At 36.0% G+C, this 22409-nt stretch overlaps 1 protein-coding gene across 3 annotated transcripts in view; it reads right to left on the reverse strand.

Moving 5' to 3' along the window:
• Positions 1-22409, reverse strand: part of UHRF2 (ubiquitin like with PHD and ring finger domains 2) — a 91214-nt gene that overhangs the window by 47502 nt on the left and 21303 nt on the right. For all 3 annotated transcript variants that reach the window (XM_074931562.1, XM_074931561.1, XM_074931560.1), the window contains exons 3-4: positions 21330-21592; positions 5627-5845 (exon numbers count right to left, since the gene is read on the reverse strand). In XM_074931562.1, the coding sequence (XP_074787663.1) occupies positions 5627-5845; positions 21330-21592 (482 nt within the window). The remainder of the gene's footprint in view (positions 1-5626; positions 5846-21329; positions 21593-22409) is intronic.

The raw sequence follows: 22409 nt of genomic DNA on the forward strand, positions 1-22409 counted from the left end.
TGTGTAGAACATTATACCACAAAAGTATACAATCATCAGGAAGGGATAAACCACGTAGACAGAAATTCTAGGCCTACAGAAGAAATACAGTATGAGACCTACACTGTTGGGTACCTACGAAGTACAACAAGTGTGACACGTTGATTATCATAGTTCATACCGAGAAGGGTAGGAAGTATGGTACTGTATTTTCCTGTCAAAAGAAGGTACAACTGTCGATAACTTTTTTTTTGGACCAGCTAGATAGAAATTCACAGAAGCACAAGTACTCTTGAAATAATCCAGAACATGCAAGACTTGTTGCACTGTTATTTCTCTATTCTGTACTACATTTAAATTCTGTACCTCTGCAAAGCTATAAAAACAAACATTACACATGACTTCAAAAATCAGAAGTTAAACATAAATGGAAAAACTTGTTCAAAAGTAGTAAAAAGGAACAGCCAAAAGTTAAATCTGCACAGGTAGTATAAAAACTGTAAAAACATCATACTACCTTCCAAGAAACAAAAACATGCTAGGCATGAATAAAAGGAATCTAAAAGAAGATAAACAGGAATGTATCCTACCAAAAAAAAAAAAAAAAGGAAAAAGCAGAAGTTGTGTTCAAATGAGGAAAATAAACCCCGTACCTTGCAGGTTACATAGAAAAACGTAATAAGCATATTTAAAAATTGGATTGATCTGAACACAAAAAAATCCTTTTTTGGGAGCAGGAAGCCTCATTCAAAAAAACCCTGCAGAATTGAAAGATGTGAAATATAAAACTGAAAGTTTAGAATGCTTTTATTACTTTCCATTACTGCTACTTGGGTAAAGACTTCAAATTCACTAAATACCCACTTAGTCGACGAGGTATAAAATCTGCAGAGGAAACATTCACTCCAAAGGCTTAAACAAAATACAAGTCTTGGTAGTGACAGAGCCAAAATTTCAAAGGCTGACTGAAGAGAAGTAAGAACTGATTCTGTCTAGCAAGGAGAAAGCACCATTTAAACTACTTGAGTTTGATTTGGTGTTGTGTCTTTGTTAGCAGTTTATCTCACAATTACCCACCAGTAACAGGCATTTGATACGTGCCCTTTAAAGTGCAAAGAGGACAAGACATATTACTCTGGATTACAATTAACTAATTTCAATCATGAAACAGTAGATATTCCTAAAAAAGAAAAAAATAGAGGATGTTCAAAAATAGAGGTACACCCTGCTAATTTAGTTAAAATCAGTTGAGAGGTACCACAGGCAGAGACTGTTCTGAACTATAAGCATGCACACAAGGTCATGACAGACCCATGGTCCTAGGCCCATGTATGTTCCATTGTCAAAGAACTGCTGTTTCCCTTGTATTTGTCTCTGAGACAGTCCAGTTTGGATAGGTTTTAGACATCCCATAATTACAAATTTCAGTTGCAGTGCAAATACAGTACAAATGAGAACCACAGGTGGTCAGTCTCATTCCTCTCTGATAACGTTCTCTAATCTTTGTTTCCCAAAAGATGAACTGATGAGACAGACTGTACAGGACATTTCCTTTAGGTTATGACCAAGACGTGAATAAAAGTAACACCTAAGATACATACATGTTAACTGATAGTAAAAAAGAACTACTCATCACATGTTCTACCAGCTCCAAAACATTACCACAAACAGTATGTGTTCTTGTTATTTCCTGTCACTGTGCCAACAGCTTAACAAAATCTTTGTCAAAAGCAATCCAGATTAATAAATCAAACATTTAACTATTGTGTACAAGACTGTTTTATACAGAGCCTCTTTAACGTAATATCAGAAAGGGAAAAAAGTCCAAGCCATGAATACAACTGAAGTAACCTTAAGAACTCTGCCTCCCTTTACTGCCTGCTAAGGTTTTTCTTAACACACAAATTAGACATTAATACACAATCAAGTCATCACTATCATATACTCATAAAGCATTCAAAATATATTTCACCTTTATTTAAAACAATTAGCTAATGCTAACACTATGGTAAGAACTCATGACAACACATCAATATATAAAATTAAGAATATCCATATATTATAATATTATGGACAAAAATATTATAACATCATAGTTATAATTCTAAATTTATATTAACATATCTTGTGTTATGCATTTATATTAGTATATTAATACATATTAAACACTGAAACATTAGGAGATTGGGGGTTTTTTTGTAAACCAACACATCTGAAATCTAAAGCGATGCTTGTTGTAGCATGTTCCTTACACAAGTTTATGAATACTAGTAGATTTATCTTGTACTTTTAATGCTAATTGAGAGGAATGACATAGACAGCACACACAATATAGAATTACTCCTTGTTAAATTTCAGAAATGGCAGGGCTCAGATAACCTTACTTTCTGCAAACTATCAGCATATACAATCTATCAACATATAAATTAAGCCTGAATTCTTAGTTGCGAAGAAAATTCACAGAAATAAGATTCCATTTGAAAAATGGACTTAAATTCACCATCTCAGAATAAGATTATTTGTCAACTGTGCCTTTTTCTCCCCCAATTCCTTTCAAAGGATAGTAAGTGTCAATACTATGTATGGGGAACCGCATGGTACTTGCCACAGTATCCATGGTATTTGAAGTTACCATCTTCAAATCTGAAGCATAACTATTAGCTTACTTAGATTTAAAAAAAAAAAGACTATGGTATAGAGTTGCAATCTGCATGAACAGAATATTTTATCAGCCACCATATGTTTGCTTTTACCAATATAAACCAGATTTTGATTATCATATCTTAATAAATGGGAAAAACTCTGAAAGAATCCACACAGACAACAGTTCTAAGTAACATTATCAATAGACATTTGAACTTTATGTAAACTTGATATCTGGTCAATTCTGTTTGTAGAAGTCATGAAGTCTATCTCTGATTCTCCAAATGCCATACAAGCATTAAATGCATTAGAATGAAAATCTTCATCTCTCTAGACTGGCCTCCCTTTCCTGGTCTCCTCTCCCTTCCAAGTTATTAGGCTGTTTGGAAGTTAATTTCCATTTTGTAATGTGATTTTCATTGTATATGTTTCAGGAATAGTACCCTCTTGACTGGCATACTGTTAAATATTTTTGAAAAGCTCACGTTATTAACTTTCACGCTGTATAAATAAATTGTAATATAAACTGCATTTTTGACAAATTTTGGAGGTTTGAAGTTCAGATGTCAACACAGCAACTTCAACAGATCTACGAGTTCAAACTTGGACGTAATGCAGGGCAAGCTGCTTGAGACATCAATGAGGTATATAAGGCCAGGGAAGTGTTAACAAATGGACAGTGCGACTTTGGTTCCAAAAATTTCGACGTGGCGATTTCAACCTTGAAGATCAAGAAGGTCGTGGACGTCCTCCTGCTATTGCCAACGATGAACTGAAGGCTCTGGTGGAAGCAGATACACGCACAACTGCTCGAGAACTTGCAAAAGAACTTGGGGTAAGCATATCAACCGTTTCTGAGCATCTGAAGAAGATTGGAAAGTCGAGAAGCTCCACAAATCAGTGCTGCACAAACTGAGAATCACAGAAATTGCCGTTTTGAAGTGTCATCGGCGCTTCTTTTTCGCAACCAGAACGACCCATTTCTCGACTGTACTGTGACGTGCGATGAGAAATGGATGCTCTACGATAACCGGCGACGATCAGCTCAGTGGTTGGACCGCGATGAAGCTCTGCAGCACTTCCCAAAGCCCTATCTGCACCAGAAGAAGGTCATACTGACTGTCTGGTGGTCTGCTGCTGGTTTAATCCATCACAGCTTCCTGAATCCGGGTGAAACAATCACAGCAGAGAAGTACGTCCAGCAAATCAACGAAACGCACCAGGAAATTCAACGGCTGCACCCAGCACTGGTCAACAGAAAGGGTCCAATCCTTCTCCACGATAACACGCGGCCACACGTTGCACTTTCAACGCTGCAGTGGTTGAACGAGCTGGGCTACGAAACTCTGCCTCATCCACCGTACTCACCAGACCTCTCGCCCACCGACTAGCACTTCTTCAAGCATCTTGACAGCTTCCTGTGCGGGAGACACTTCAGAAACCAAGGGGAGGCCGAAACTGCCTTCGATGACTTCATCGCCTCCAGAAGTCCAGAATTTTAAGCAACCGGAATAAATATGCTTGTTTCTTGTTGGCAAAAATGTGTTGATTCTAATGGTTTTTATTTCGATTAATAAATTTGATTCTGAGCTGAGATATGCCACTTCAAACATACAGTTTGAAATCGACAATTAATTTCCGAACAGCCTGATAATAATTCAACCTACCTACTCATTTTTTTTCTTGCTTTACATGTGAAGTTGGGTTTTTTTGCTTTGACTGCAAAACAAGTCCATATGCCTGCTCAACTTAGTACTAGACATAATGCACTGAGACAAATTAAAAAACATCCATAAAACAGATTTTCATTTACCTGCAATGATTTATCAATGTCTTTCCTATTTCCCAGTACTACTTACAACTACATTTTTTACACAAAATATTTAACTGCCCTAGATCCTAAGTCTTCTATATGTCTGTTCCAATTAACCATGTCCTACGATAAGTCTTCCTACAGATACAGTAATTCTCCTTTCTCATAAAGAAAACTACACTAACACATTAAGAGTCCAATTCATTTTAAGGAATATACTCCCAGAACAATGATACTACACACTGACTAAGTGTGGGACATGACAACATGAAATCAATCATTGCTTAAGTATAAAGAAATTTCACTTTAGTTCCAGTTTAATTTTAAAATCAGTTTCACGCCTAATATGAGTACCTATACACCCTCCTCTTCTGCAAGGATGGAGGTGGCAGACTGGATCTATTTGTCTTTAATTCTTTTGCATCAGAAGAGGATAACGTTAAAGGAATGAGGAAAGCTAATGAGGAGAAAGAAGGTTACAGTGAATTCGCCAAGGAGACTGCCAATAAAGACTGGTCATCTATTCATTCCTAAGGCAGCAATCATACATCTTACTGACAGTTACATCATATGGATTTCTTCAGAAAATACTACTCCCAAAGAACTACACACAAGTTCTTAAATGAAATAGGAAAACAAAGCAATGGTACTCAGCTGACTTCAGCCACATGAAAACTCGTAATTTCCCACATCCCACAGTTCCACATTTTACTCCTCAGAAGCTATAAAACCCATCTAAGTTTTTTACTCTAAAAATTCAATTAGACAGCTCAGAGACTTGCTCAACTGTCAGAGATGACTAATATTCAGTGAGATCTAGGGGTTCCAAATTATCTCCAAAATTACTGGAAACAGATTTTTCAGCTTTCAATAGAATTGAACATATATAAAAACTAATATAAATGTATAAATATGTAACATATAAACATAAAGGAATATAAACACACTGATTAATTTCAATCATAGATAATACATTAGATTTTATGTTTACCTCCAGCAAACGTAAAAATTCTGACTCATGGCTAAGTCTGCACACCATAAAAACCATGCACTGCAATACCATGACTCAGACAATGGTGGCATCAAAGCACAACATTAATTTTAATCTAGCGATGACTAGTAGACAAAGAAAACTCAAAGATACCTGAAATGACACGTAGAGATTTTATGAGTTGGTCAAACAAATCTTACCCCAGCAGAATTTTAGCATGAACCTCTTTGTTAGTCCTTGAGATTTCTCTCAAAGAGGTAATTTCTGCATCAAACCAAAATCCTCTTTCTTCTGGAGTCTCAACATTGTAGTTAACCATCACCACATCACCCACTTTTAGTTCACTCCACTTCAGAATGGTTCTTGCTCGGGGTCGAAGATTACTGGTGTCCATTTCTACTATGCCATTCTCTGGGTACCTTGAAAAGTAAAACCAACAACAGTAATGATTACAAGTCCTATAACAGTAAGTAATAAGACACAGACAACATTTTTCTAAAATATAAATTTTTAAACATGCTTTGGGCATACAAAAACCAGTATAAAAAATCTGACCTCATATCCTTTTAAAAGTTTAGTTTTCATCTAAACACAGACCAGGAACTTCACTAACCTCAGATGGAAGAAAACCAGCCTCCAAGATCTTTCTCTCAAACAACAACAACAAAAAAGTACATCTATAATGTACTTTGATTGGAACACAATCACGTTCAAGGTTTTGGCACACACATGGCCCTAGTTTGCCCCCAGTAAAGTCAATAATTAAAATGGCAGTGAAAAAATAATGAAGATTAAAACTAGATTTTTTTAACTCAGCACATTTCTAATTTAGCTTTGCTTTCATGTATTTGTTACACTTCCATTAGCTTCAGTAACACATATTTAGGACAGTTTTTTTGTAAAAACTGACTCTACTAACACAGCATATCAAAGGTATGTAGTCCACATTCCATGCACCACATTTAAAAAAAAGTCTAATTACAAAATATAGTGAGAAACAGAACTAAGACTCTCAAATGAGATACATGACCTAACACTTTGAAAATGTTTCTCCCTTTAAATTACAAAACCAAAAAATCTATAAAAATAAATGTGGGAATCACTGCTTCTCTTTATAAAACACTTCTCTTGGCAAGATGTAGTAAGGAATGTAATACTGAAAAAAATTAATAGTTCACTAAATCATAATTAAAAGATTTTGGCCAATTTACTTTTCACCAAAACTTGGTGACTTTTTACACAGCATTTTATATAATATTAGCCACGAATTACTAGGGTTTGTAAGAGACTGCTTTCTTCCTCCTCTGTTGGTATATGCCATCACAGCACATATACAAAAATCAAACAGTAATGAATAATTTCCAAAGAGCTCCAATTCCTCTCCAAGTTGAGAAAGACTCATTTAGAAGAATTAAGATAGTGATATCTGACAGCACTACAACTAAAATTCCAACACAAGAAAGCAAACTTTTAATGTTTGAGATGTTAACTTTTTAGTTTAACACCACAGCCTTCTTAAATCCTCTGTATAAGGTAATCGTTCAATGATAGTGGAGCCTGTATACTTTGCCCCATGCTGGAAAAACAGCCACAATATGGACATGATGGAAACTGCCTGCAGAAAAGATCTGGCCAGTTGTTAAGAGTAAGATACTAAACTAAAACAGTGACACTCCTTTCTGGTACTGTGTGTAAGCAAATAAACAAAAAATCTTCCAGCATTTAACCAGTACTAGATGAGGTCACAGTACAAATTTAAGAGAGAAAATAAAAGTAAGTCTACTGCCTATAAACAACTGCTATTAAAAGTGTTCATTCTTCTTCCTTAACAGACATTGCTGAGGATAATACATCTTAAATTAAATTTCCATCATGCAATTATTGATATTTTGGCAAGAGCACTCATGCTTTATAGTTAATATACCTTTATCAAACAGCACATTTAAATCATAATGGCAAAAATCTACTCTTACTAATAAAAGTATGGCTCTGTCACCTCCCAGCATACCTCTCTAATGAACAAGATAATTTCAAGGTCCTGGGGAAAATCACACATTGTAACTTGCTACATTAAAACATAAAGAATACCGAAATTATGGTCAGTAATAGCATGAAGCTCTGATAAGCTATAGCCTGAAATCAGGATATCTGCTCCTAAACAGTTGATTGAAAGCCCACTGATGTAATTGAAGACATTTTAAATTAGTTTATTTGCTCTGTTTTATGCCTTCTATTAAATCTAACACACCTGTTTGCTACTACAGATGATGCGGGGGGCAGGGGCTAGACTTGGCATTTTATCTCCAGGCATTTCTTTGTTCTCTACCATGCATCTAACTAGTGTGCCTTAAATCTGTGGGAAGATCTATCAATTTTTTTTCATTTCTAGTGTAAAAGTGGCTGCACCTTTAGATAAACCTATGGCCAAGTAAGAAGACCCATATCCGTAAGTACTTACAAAGGTTAAATCCAAAGAGTGTTTTCTCCCCAAGATTTTCAGATCCTAATTATAAAAATCTGCATGACGGGTGCTTGGGACTGAGCCATTATTCAAATAACAGTCTCATATGATGTAACTCTCCATTGTTTGTAATTTTTATTTGGTTTTGTTTCCAATTTGAGTGTGTACTACAAAGCTAACATTTGTCGTTTTACTTTTAGGATTATTAGCTTTCCCTTAAAGCTATTATAGAATTTGACTATAGCGATTATGAACATTGTAACTGTAATATCCACAAAAACAGTAAGACAGATTCATCTACAGGTAATAAGACAAAGCAAAAAGCAACTATAGAGACAATGTCTATTTTATTTAATGCCTGTATAATGACATCGCCGTATAGTACGACAGGCTACTGAAATTTTAAAGACAGCTATGTTTGAGCTACTAGTCAGTCGCAGTCATCTTATAATAAAACCTTCCTAAAATATGGAGAAGATGGCAAGCAGCACACAGTAAATGAAGACTCAGTTTACTTGAACTCCAAAATGAAATCAGGGCTTAAACATAAGGAAACTAAAGACAGGAAAAAAACAGAAGAAAACAGACATCATTTATGTATACAGTGAAATAATCAAGTGAAAAGTACATATGAGATTGGTGGGGTTGTAAAAATAACCAATACACATTAAAAAAATTTAAGTGTCACTATCAGAAAAAAAAAACCCAAACCCAGAATGTGTGACTTAAATCAGTTTATGTTCATAGAAAATTAGCTTTCAACTGAAAAAATTTATGCTCTTCTAAAAATATAATCTCTTCAGGTTCTTTTCCTCCTGGGAGACCTTTGGACAAAGGTATTATTTACTTAATCATTGAATTTGGAAAAAAATAATTCTCAGATTTGTGTCATCTTTCCCACTCCTATACAGCTCAGAACAGAATCCTTCCTACTGTACTGCTGAGGAACTTTAAAGATTGCCATTGTTATTAACTACAGCTCTGTTCTTGGAAGTACCTAATGAAAGAACCCAAACAAAGACAACTGCTTATCAGCACGACTAGAACAAGATCATTTACCGAAAAACACCCCCAAAGTCCCCTTTTACAGGCAGAAAGAAACTAACTGCTTTCCAAAGAACAAAAAGGAAGGCAGACTCTTCACTGAGTTAATTTATTTTTCCTTATTGTCTGGTTAGAAACTTAGACTCAGAAACTTTGGAAGAAAAAAGATAGCTTGCAAACAGTTGAGACTTCCCGTATCAGAATTCATCTTTCTTTTGCATCAGGTTCCAGACACTGAATGTTCTGCTGCTGTGCCTTCACACATAGAAGCATGTTTTTATGGACATCGGTGAACGCTAGCAGATATTTTAACCATTCACATTTGTCCATAACTGACACCTGAGGCAGAACAGCAGAAACTGCATTTGTCACAAGCTTTTGAGTTAGGCTCAAAATTAGAGTTACACTATATATGTTAAGCACAGTACCACTATTCCTCATTATACTAAGTAATAAGTAAACAGTATTTCCATAGTAAACTTGTGCCCTCAAATGTATCTAATGCCACAATTTACTGAAGCATAGAAAAAAATATACTCACGTTAGAAAATGCTATAACCTCCATGTTTGTTTTCTTAAAAGTTTTAAACATGTTATTTGTAAAAAACCCTTATTAACTTAAAACCTAATTTCTTAAATATGCTAGGGTAATATTTAAATATCGTATCACAAAAATAGGAATACATGGGCTTATCTACATGACAAAATGTTAAGAGAACAAATATGATCTTTTAACAAGCCTGAAGAATGAAGTGAAAAACCCATTCTGACAAGCTATAATAAAGAACTACTGTTAGACATGAGTGTTTACTGAAAGCGTTTTCTTATTTATTGTTACTTTTGAAATCCTAAAATGACCCTCAAGAGAAAACAAACATTTTCACAGCAGTGTTCTAATTAGACTAGCATAAGTTTGGTACAGTTGAAAATTATATGACACAAATCAACCTTTAAACTTAAAACAATTGTAGACATTTTCTTGGTTTTCAATGTTTTTCATTACACTTGGCACCTAATACTGAAAAAAGCAGACATCGTAACAGTAAGCATAATCATAACAGTTTAATGAGTATCACTCATTGAAAGTCCCATATTTACCATTAAGCTATATTTCCCTGTAACACTTCTATCTGTAAATACTATCAATAGCATAGCAAGGATTTCAGATTTCCTATCTGTGTAGACAGTTTCCATAGCAAAGAATTATTCATGAAGTAAAAATTCCAGTGTTTCTTGGCTATGGTCAGTATCTGTTCATTCCTAAAATGCTCAAATACTAAAAGAGCATATTAGGTCTATGTCAGAACATAGAGAATTCTGCTAAATTTACTGAGAACTTACCACATATCCTTTCCCAGCTGGTACCAAAAAACTGGAACTGAAAAGATGAAATTCTTGAAACAAAAGTCAAGACTTCCCCATCCCTTCTCCACAGTAGTATAGTAAGGAATGTTCATGCAGATGTGCAATTTCTCAAATTCTTATTTTCCCAATACAAATTGAATCAAAGTGCAATTTATTTTCCCAAACAACAAACTCAGAAGAGTCATTCAAAATATACACCCAGAAACGAAGGAATAGAAGGGCACAAATAAAAGAAAGTAAAAGGAATGACCTTACAGAGGAGATAAATTTGATTAAGTAGGTAAAACTGCATTAAAAACCACATTCACACCACCACCACCCCTCAACAACTTGCTAACTGAAGAAATGAGCATAGTTTTGCTGTAGTATTTTGAGAAAGCTAATGACACTGTACTGGAAAAGCATCAAAGCCACAATATGAAGGGGGGGGGGGGGGGCGGCAGGGAATGAAAAAAATCTCCTGGATGACAAAACTTAAAGATGACCAGTAGCTCTGATAATGTGTTATTATAACTAAAAAGTTACATATTTCAAAAGACGGACTGGAAGGAATAATGAGTATCAATAAAGATAAAAGTCAGCCACATGGAACATAAACAAGATCTTGAAAACCTTACCTAACAACTAATAATTATAGAATTAAGAAGCTTAAACACTGTGAAACCATATTAATAGCCTGAAGAGAAACATCTTACTTTCCTAATGATTCTGGTTCTGAGTATTCTAGACCTACACCGTTGCATTGTGTGAACATGAGTACTCCAAAAGAAGACAAGCTAGAAACAGAGTATCAAAACAGAAGGTCAGAAGTTGTAAGGAATAAATGTTTAATTTTTAATACAAAACTGTTGTATAATGAGTCTAAATGCTGTGAAGGTAATGAAAAACTGGTTTACTTCACTAGCTAGCACACAGGATGACAAGTCACACAATTACTAAAAGACATTTTTTGGGAAACCTTTCCTCAGGTGTTCAAGACAGCAACTGTGCAAGAACACTTACAGCTAACGAAAAACAAATAAGTAGAAAGAGTTCAATCACATTTTCACTGACCACACTTTTTTTTTTCAGCCAAGTATCAGTTTCAGAGGACAAACAAAGTTTCACTATTGATATTTCAGCTGTTCTCTCTAACAACTACTAGGACAGAAACACTTCATATGCTTTCTGAAGAGGCCCAAGAAACACCTGGATTTTCTCCGCAAACTACATCCTTTTCAGTTTGCACAAAATGTCTAGATCCTCAGAAATCAAAGCCTTACAGTTAATGTCAAGTCTTCAAAACCCTGAAGACTAATACATGCAAACCCTTTGAGATTATAAAACGCAGATCATGCAGTCAGGAAGTCCACTGAAAATGGGACAAGGAATCAATTTCTTGAAATGAAGAGCAGTTGTGTGCAGTCTATTCTCCCAACTTTTAAGTTTGAATTAAGGTGCCTAGGCAGCCACATCATAATGGCATTCTTTTCCTAATGAACATGTAAAGAATGAAGACTTATATATGACCTAGAGGGTCTCCTATTGTTTTAGTCTAATAATCTGTATGAGAGAAAGTTTTGAATGAGTAAACAGATTAATCAATGGTAGTAGAAACTAGAAAACAAAATTATGAAGCTAGGAGAGGTGCTCCACGTAGTCATTCAGACCAATTGTAAAAAGAAGTTTGTTACTGTCAGAAGGTCAAATAGAACACGTGTTTTCCTTAGGAAAAGATCATTTTAACAGAAGATTCTACTGAGCAGATGCTATAGCTCTTACTCCTCTTCCTCTTCTGAAATTCTGAAGTGGCCAACGTGAACTGAAGGTAACAGGTGTCATAATGAAACTATGGTCTGTTAAATTAGTATCCTTCTACAGAAATCACTCCCCAGGCTCCTCGCCTCAACCACCAGGAACTTGACAGCATACACCTTCCTGATACACACTATTTCCTGTGCTTAATGCATATAAAGAAAAAAGTCAAGTATTTCAGTTAAACATATTTACAAGGGGTACCTGGGAAATACATTGTATTACAAGGGGATGCATTTTGGCATTTCTTCACAGAAGACAGATGAAAGCTGTCTGCATCATGCACTTACAGTAACCATGCTCAAAGCAGGTACTTCTCAATGAAGTAACAATTCTTTCCCTTGTTCTGCCCCCACTGTGCAGCCACTGGGCAAATCCATTTGACTGGATCAGTAACATGAACAGTAATATTCACCTTGTGAAAATTAGTTTTTAGATATATCAGGAAGCAAGAACACTTCACTGTACAGCCACACAATCATCAAATTCAATGCAAATCCACTATCAGATGTACACAGTTGGGAAGTAAGGTTAAGAGTGGCCACCTCATCTGACAATGGCATGTAAGGTCTTTTGGTCTCCAAAATCAATTTATTAACAGTGCCACCTGTGTGAATTCTCAGATACACTCTATGAAATACCAGCCTAATACCTTTATTTGAACATTTCACATTTAAGATAATCTGAAAAATATACCTGTTAAGAAAGTCTAATCTTCAAACCATTACTTGAGAAAGGAATAGCAATTTTAAGACTACTGTCCTCTCAACAATCTCTTCAACTAAGGAGATGCTCTCAAGGCAAAAGTGACTATTTTTCTTGACCAGGTACTACTTAGACCTTTTCTTCTCATTTCCAAAAATATTCTGTGCTCTCCAAATACCAACTCATGTCTTGCATGTTACTTACATAGCACACAACAGAACTAAAAATTTTTGTCCTCTGTGACAATACAGTGAAATCCTCATTTTCTTAATATATGTGTGTGTACATATTTTAAAAGGAAGTTCAAAATTCTGCATAAATATGTTATTTTTCAAATGTTAATGACCATCTGGACTTCAAATGACAAATGGAACTACCTGAAATAGGCAAGACTTTGTAAGGATAATGGCTAAAGCAGGGCAGAGCATTTTAGAGTGCTAGGCTATCGCAGTCTTGCACACAAAATGCCTTAAGAGTTTTTTTTAGTTTTGTCTCCTCCCTTTATAAATAGGATGATCAGTAATACCTTTAGCCTTCATTGGGAACTGTTTCTCCTCACACCACTCTCAAGGTGAACTTCTCTTACTGTCTGCAACCCTGATTAGTCCTGAATAAACAGAATAGATATGTGAGAAAAGGTTTAAATTAAAAAAGCAATCTTCTTGACAATGAGAACTCCACTTGTACTTAAAGACCTTCTCCTGCACTTAAAGACTTTTCAAAGCTCCTACAATATAATACAGTAATAAACGTTTTCCATTTGAGCAGGAGGAGATCTGGGGAATGAACAAACATTTTAAAAAGTATTTCAAGTAGGATCCCTCCCAAAAAACCTGGGTTTTTTTGTCTTGCACTGTTCCCCATCTGCCCAAATAAAGTTTGTTGCCCAAGTTTCTATTTCTGAATCTCTTTCAGCTAGCATGAGGCACCTATGCCCCTAACATGCCTCACACAATTTGGAAGCAGAAGCAAATAAGCTCGAAATGGTAAAAAAGCCAATCTTACAAAAGCTTCCCAAGAAGAATCAGAAACAAAAATGAAAACACAGGAGTACTGAGTTGACAGGTCAATACATTTTGCCAGGTTTGTTGTTAACCACTACTATCTCAAAACAAAAGCTACCACTGACAATTTACGCTTAGGAACACAGGAGTCCAACAAGTGTCCTGCATCACTGAGATCAGTCCCCTTTTACTAAATGCTACCACATATACCAGTCTTTTCCTGGACTACATTAAGATCTGAGGGTCTAAAATTACTACGGTATTTTCCACAAGAATTTTAATTTTTATGACATTTTACACACCTTATGGAGGACTGACTAATGAGAGAGACATACTAGCTGAGGCTTACTGGTATAGTAAAGGCATATTCTTATGTGCTTTTACCTTCAAAGCAGGCTGTAATCTCTTTGAGGTAAGGAATGCCTTTCTGTTAAGTGGTTCTATGATGTTTAGCACAACCGTAAGTGAATTTATTCTTGAGGATTACAGGTTCTAATTAGTGATACAGTTTGATACAGTATATCAACACAAGCTCTTTATTTAGATGCAACAGCATCAGCAACTTAAGGACAGAACCAGCAAGAACGGAAAATTAACACTGTTTTTAATTCTTCATGCTGAAGAACTAAACAGACCACCCATCGGTTACTTTACTTTTTAGAAATGCACTAGCCAGGTTTATTCTGTAACCAAAACTATCTCAGTAACAGGCATAGATCTGCACACCCTCTCCTCTTCCCATTCCTCACACCCTGTACTTTTGGTACCAGGAGTGCACATAAATACATCACTAGCAGCAACTAGATAACCGAGTTCTCCACAAGAAATAAGGGTCAGCATACCCCAAGTGCAAATGTCACCCTAGGAAAGCCACATTCATGACCATGTGGGCTTTGCCAGGCTACATGCAACAAAGTTCACCCTTTCAAACCTGTTTTGTCTGCACAAAACAGCTGTTGGTTCTACTCAACTTCAAAACTCCAAAAGCATAAAGGCTCCTGGACAGATAAATGATGAACACACACATGGAAACAATACTTCAGAAAGTAGTTGCTCTTAAGTATCCCTCTTAAATACCTTATATATCTATCAGTCTACAGGCACAGTCACTAGCTCTCCACACACAGTTTAGACAGAGTGGGTTTCCAGTGTCTCTGTTACACAGAATTACTGTAGGATCACATAAAAGACAGCACAGTTTCTAAATATTATACATAAATATATACATGTATATATTAGTCAGTACTGATACTCTACAGATACCCAGAATCATGGCATTCTTTCATAATGTCAGAGTTTAAAAGTATGCTGCAACTTAAGCTCTGCCTTAGCAATCTTGCAACAGATTTTCAAATTACCAGCATCCCCTGAGACCATCTCTAAGATCATTGCATCCTTTGATCTTCCAGCTAGCAGCACAAAGAGACATAGGGACCACCTGAAGTAACTGGTCCCAGGAAAGTTGGATGATACTTATTCTATTCAAATTATGAAGAGCTATATCGTTTAAGAATACAGCAACACTAGTTTTCTAACCACAATGAGAAGCAGCTTGAACCTTAGTTTAAGTCAAAACCTTGACTAGGTCCCGAAAGAAATCTTGTAATATTACAAAAAAAAAGAAAACCCGAAAAACTCACATGCAGGCTGTCATTCTTCCTGTAGAAGTGAGAGAAATAATGGAAATCACCTTGCTGAAGAATAGAAATAACAAGCTGGTTGCTACAGGCTCTGAAGGTTAACATCCAGCTATCAGTTTTCTACTCCATTAACAATGATAGAGACTGCAGAGAGCCTCAGCATTAGAGACTGCAGCATTGTCATCAAACCCAGAGGAAATATTAACTTTTGTAAAGTACAAGGAGAGAAGTCTGTGAAGTCCACTGAAAGATGGTGTACTGATACAGAATCAAAGACTAACGTAATAAACCTCAAGATCCGTCAGACTGAAGTATCATCAACCGAAGAGCTTCTCTTTGAAAATGGACTCTAATGGACAACAAGAACCCCAATGTACTTGGAAACTTAAGTCCGTCAGGTTAAAATTCACCAGCAATGACAAAGTCTACTGCAGTAAAATGAAACACTAACAACTGCTAAAAAAAAGATCTATCCTTAAATAAATCTATTAGAAATACTCTAAATTCTGCCTGCACAAATCCAGGAACCTAGTAACGGTTTTAGAAATCGTCACTAATAGTAATGGCCATCTAGCTACCTACATCACCAGAATCAGGCTGGGCATGTAACTCACAGTGCTTGCTCTTCAGACAGGTTCTTTATAACATCAACAAAAAGACATCCACATAAATTCTTATGGATCATAACAGCATCCGACACACATTCTGCATAGAACAGATGCAGATGACTATAATCTCTTGGGATGAGAAACAAAGAGTCCTCAGACTACTTTAGATCTGGAAAAAATCAGAGGGCATTACGCCACAGCTCATATCAAGGGTGAAGTACATAGATGATCCCTCTTGCTGAAGTATCTGGTTCCTTAGAATAAATAACCACAAACAGTATGCTTTATGACACATCATACAGGTATTACCTTCAGGTTTAAATTAAGCTTCTGTTGATAGATAAAAAACCTGAGAGAGGTATCATTAGAGAAACACAATGGCCCTAAAAAAGTTACCTACACTTGAGCCATACTAAATCTATACTTGCATACAGGTATGCATACTGACATTTCTCAGCCTACAGAAGCATCCAGCCTTCCTGCGACCACCACTGAGAGACTTCTTAAACAGAAGGCTTTCATTACAAATTACAAAAACTGGAAAAGGAAGGAAAATCCAGCATTTATTTGTAAATCAGTGAGTCTTTCTACTACTTCAGGGAAGAGCTAACCATCAAGAAGCTAACATCCAGAGAGTGAGAGAACTCTCTCCCTGTAACTCAGTAGACTATATCCAGTGCTGCACAAGCAACAAATATGAAATAGAGTAAGTTAAGAGGAAACAACAAACTTTCTTATGACACAGTACTGCAAAATATGTCTTTATGGTGTCACATAAGATAGCGAAGCGTCCTGCTCCTGATTCAGAAGCGATTCTTAAGCAAGCTGCGGTGCAGACTCTACCTAGTTATCTCAGCTTTAGGATCTAAGCATGTTTGATTCCTCAGGAGTCCTTTCAAATAAGGATGCAGCTTTCTTCTGTTCAAGACAGGTTCATAACTTCTGTATTAAAAGACAGTTGCTCAGAGCAGAAGAAATGTATGATAGCAGCATATGAAACCTGAGAGCACACCCTTAACTTTAAAGTCTTTAATAGCTCTTTGTGATACCAACAAATGCAAAGGTGAAACCAAAAGACAGTGAATAAAGTGGCAAAAGGGAAGACAACACTGGTAGAGATAGGAACACACTGCAAACAATGCTGCCTCCAGGGCAAAGGCTGCATTCCAAAACTAAATGCAGAAGATGAACTGTCAGGCAAAAGCTATATAGCCACAACTGGCTGCCAAGAGAGTTGGTACTGACGAAGGTCAGCATTGATAAAACTGATACTTTGGTCTCTTCCTCACCGATAAATACACAGCTCTTAAGCACTGCAAGGCTTTTGAATTTTTGAGTTTAAGAACTGTGACTCCAGTTTAATCTGGAACTAAGAAGTTCTGTTCCTCCAAATGGCACTAGGTTTTCTCTAAGCAGAACCATCTCTCTGCAGAAATACGTCAGCCTTACAACTGCTGCAATTTAATTAAATGCTATGCATAAGCCTCGGGGGGCAGGGGGGAAGGGAGAGGGAAACCACAACAGAAACGACTCAGCTCTCCTGTTCCCCACAAAATCAAGGCGGGATATGTAGTATCTCCTGTCTGTAGCAGGTCACAGCTGGCAGGAGAGCTCTGCTTAGCCCTAAGGTAGTTACCCCTCTGAAATTACTCTAAGCTCTTGACCAGAAAGGATAATTTCTCTTAACTGTACTCTCTGCTAGAAGAGCTCTGCCGTATTTTTTTTCCTGTTCACATTCACTGTAACTACACTATTTAAACAAGCAATGGAAATAAGAAAGGAACAAATGAAAACTCAGGCCCTCAGAGATACAGTCTTATGAAACAAAGGATTAGAAGAAAGTGGGTTTTACACTGTTTTGCAGTTTTAGGTTTGGTGTTTAGGTCTTGCACAACATTGATATCTAAAACTAGCAGGACCACTGCTAAAACCAGCTTTCGAGTTTAACCAAAGCACAAGTCCTGTTTCACCCTTCAAGAACAGCTGTTCTTAGGAGAACACAGTGACCTAAATTGCCTTGTTGAAAGTAACAACTCATTGGATTCTTTGCTTGATGGGACTGTCAAATGTTTCCAGCTATAAAACCAACGCCAGATGAACATCAGATCTGTCAGTGCTGTTCCAATTACTTTCAAAAAATCAGGTGTGAACATACAAACAGGCCAGTGCAGACACATCCTCCTTGATGCACAGTTACAGGACTACGTAGAACCACTGCCTAGGGCAGCATTATTCCTCACTGAAACTGGTAGAGGGACAGTGTACACACCACAATTTCTGGACACATCATGGATGAAAACTCAGTTCTTCATGCTCTTTGATAGATTTTCTTACCACCCCCTAAACACTTCAAAGTAGAGAGAAGTGTACTCCAGTATAAATTAGTAAGGCAATAAAGGCTTAAGGTGAACCTTCCTGAGGAGCAGTTTAAAAGAAAATTACAGAGGTGAATCTTCATTTTTAGATAAAATTCCCAGCTACACTGTTCTGAGATAGATGCTGTCAAACAACATGTAGTACCTCAGTCCTGAATATATGAATACAGTGTCAATACCCATGGGAGAGCTAAGAAAAGAGACAATTTCAGGCCTTCATCTGAGTCGAGATACTGATCTGTGTGTTTTGGAGACAGTGAGGTGAGAGAGGCCTGACCTAGAGGACTTTGCTGCAAGAAATGGACCCATGGTGATGGATGACCTGGTACTGAGATTTGGTTTCAGACTTCCAGTATCTCCTACGTAATCGCTATTACCATTACTGCTTCCAGACGTCAAGAGGAGAACAACAACAAAAACTTTTTTGGGGGGGTGGGGGGTGTCAGTATATCTACTATTCATCACAATGAATCAGAGTAAAGGGGCTGGAGTAGACCAATTCAATGCACTACAGGTGACTTACCCCTTCCTTTTTGCTGCTTTTTTTCAGACTGGAAAGATGTAACAGGTGGAGAGGGAGAACCAGGCTGGAAACTGAGAATCAGTGACAATTTGAGCAGCTCTGACATAGTCCTTCCAATGTATTCAAGTAATTTGGATGGCTTTATGGGCACCAGGCTTATGTCATTCATTTTTAAGCCATTTTTATTCTATTTCAGATAACAGCATGTGTTTTCATGTCTTGTAAGAATATACTTGTTGTAGGCAAGCCAGAGCTGAAATTATGCCACCCAAGAGAACCATCTTTAGAATATAAAAAAGAACTTCTCCAAAACAACACTTCACAGACAGACAACAGAACATCCAAGTACATCTTGCAGAAAAATGCAGTCTGAACCTAAAGAGCAAAACACCCCACAACAGGTAACTTTGCAGAAGATAGTGCTAGAAGTAAAATATGAACCTCGAAGAACAGAAGCAGAGAGATAAATTAGATTAAGCAATTTCTGGAGCAGAGAATGAGTGTGGCAAAGCACAGTACTTCATGATCTCCCTATTCATTCACATCAACCACATAGGTGACAGGATACATGAATGGTCTATGTACACCAAAGAGGTAAACACTAATATAGGAAAACAAAATGGTATGAGTGCACACATAGCTACCACATGAATATACACGTCAGGTAACACTAAAATAAAAAAGTAAGACCTTCAAAGATTTGTGTAACATTCATCAAAAACCCAATCAGCAATAAATGTACAAGTCCCACTTTCCAGAAAGCCTTCCAATAGTTTTTCTTTCCAAAAGCTCAAACTTCCAGTACCTTAGACTGATCAGTTAAATAAATTACTTCAATGACTACCTTGCAATATTGTGCTTCTGTAGCTTATCTGATTTTGTTGGCTAAGAATATACAACTGATACACATAATCTTATAGTAAGAGTAGAAAGACTGTCTCCACCTGCTGAAAGGGAACAGCTATATCCTGAAGTACACATAGAGGTCAATCTTCTTTTTTTTCTTTGGCATATCATACTAAAGAAATTAGACCTGTTGTGAAACATTTTCTACTTCTGTACTTTTAACTCATGAAAAATAGTATCTACAGAAAAGAACATACTTTCACTGCAACAGTCACAAACACTTTCTCAGAAATGTTTGCCCATGGTTAATTTGCATATATCCACAGTATTGTAAAATTAGGTAATCTTAAAGGCAGGTCTTTGAAATCACATCACAATAGATATGTAATTTCAAGAAAAAATATTTTCATTTTGATCATACTGGTTGACTAAGTTATTTTCATGTATTTCTTGCAATATTTACATTTCTACTTCCACTTCTGTAATTCTCTACCATTAAGTAGAAAAATTAAACAATTGCAGATTATAGAATCAGAATTCAACACAATTTTAAAAGTGCATTAAGTTGTATCTGTTACTACTAAGTGCAACAAGTGTGAATCTGACTTATGTAGAACAATTACATATTCGAATAATTAAAGTTGAAATAGCTGCTCTAAAAATATATTTTGGAAACCTACATTTAGTTAATACTGAATAAACTTTGCATCCTTCTACCTTAATCTTACACTGCATAAACTACAGTATTTTCACTAATCTCAGTATCCAAAATTTAAAATCCTCAAATCATTTAAAGTTTTATTTGTTTAGAAATGTAATGCTTTTACATATGTTAAATTAAAAAAACCCCACACATCTGGACCACTTTCCCAAGCAAATGAAGTGGTGCAAAACCTGTTCATAAATAAGGAATCCCTCCAAACTCAGAGTTTCCCACCCGCACATTGCAGGCTCTGGAATTTGTCTTTACTACAGAAAAAAACAAACAAAAACCCCACAACCCACCCTTAACACCCTCTCTCCAGTTCAGAATCAATTTCATGGCCTCCATCACAAAGTTTTCTATAACAAACCTTTACTCTAAGTGCAGACCTGCAATTTTATGCACAACTGTTCTACTTGGAATAAAATTAATCTAAATCAAGTACCAATATTTTCTCTCATTCAGCTCGAATGACAGGAATTGAATATACATAGGGAATAGTTAAAAAAAATTAAAACAATACTTTACTTGGAAAAAAACACAGTAAAAATTGTTATATAGTTTCCTTTTTCTTATATGAGAAGGATGGATTTTAAGTTTCATAAAGACAATGAAATAAATACTGGACAAGTATTTAGGCATGAAAAATATCATTACTTCCAATGGATTCACTATATCGAACTGAAAAGTGTTCTAAATTTTTTAATATTTTTTTTTTCTTGGTTGCAACATTGAACTCGCTTTCTTTGATTCCAAGCTTCTTCAAGAAATTCTTGGTTTATACAAACCAAATAACAATATGTGATGTCCTCAAAATAGTATCAGGAGCACTTACTCATCATACTTGATATGATAAATAGCTTCTTCATCAGTGTCCATACAGTCTGAATAAGATGTGGATGGTGTACTGTCCAAATTATTTGTATTTTCTCTAGAATGATCTTGACTTAAGTTTCCATTAGTCCTTTTGTAAGTGTTACCACTCTTTCCTTGAGCTTTACCATTCTTATGTCCCTTTGTTGCTCGTGTAACATTTTCTATATGAGCTTCAAACCAGGCTCCAATGCTGACATCACGGGCATCCACCAATTCATTTATCTAAAAAAAAAAAAATACAATAATCAATTTGTGTTTATAAATCTGTTTTTATATTCTGTATTTTATAAATCCCAATTAAGAAAACAATAAAGACAACTTACTAAGCTATTGCTTAACTTTGCTATCAGTAGAACAATCAATTCTACCCGAGTAACTAGTTGAGCTTAAGTAACTTCAAGTAACATGCAGTCGTGAATATGTTGCACTTGTAGTATTATAATACTCTTACCTCATTCAAATCTAGTATGACTATAATCTTATGTAGTTTTAAAAAGCAAGGCTATATTTCTTTTGTTTTTTTCCCCCTCCAAACCTGAAAGTTAGCTTAATCTCATTATCCTTTCCTCTTGCTTTGCCAGTTGTTCGTTATGGCTAAAATAAGCTGACACAGCATTAAAATACTACCTCACACCCAACAGTTTTAAAGACTTTCCTGAGCCTCCAACTTCAAATTATTATTTAACCTTCTATCTTTCTAGCCTGCAAATTTTTAACCCTTCAAGACTCAAGGAGAGAAGAAACAAGTCTAACAAGGTTGCCACCACAGTCAGACAAAATCTTATGACTGTAAGAAATGGAACTATCTCCCCGACTTCCTCCCTTCTGTAATCACAGTAATACTGGTATTAAGCAACCAAACTACTTTGTTACTCCAAATCATGTTTCATTTTCTCAAGTCTTCAGCTAATTAAGCAGATGTTCCTTCAATAATACTAAGAACACTTTAAAAAAAAAAAATTTAAAGAACACTTCAACACTACACCAAGTATGAAAAACAACAGAACTACTGCACAGCCACACCACAGAAAACAACTAT

The sequence above is a fragment of the Athene noctua genome, chromosome Z (assembly GCF_965140245.1).
Source record: "Athene noctua chromosome Z, bAthNoc1.hap1.1, whole genome shotgun sequence".
NCBI classification, from domain to species: domain Eukaryota; kingdom Metazoa; phylum Chordata; class Aves; order Strigiformes; family Strigidae; genus Athene; species Athene noctua.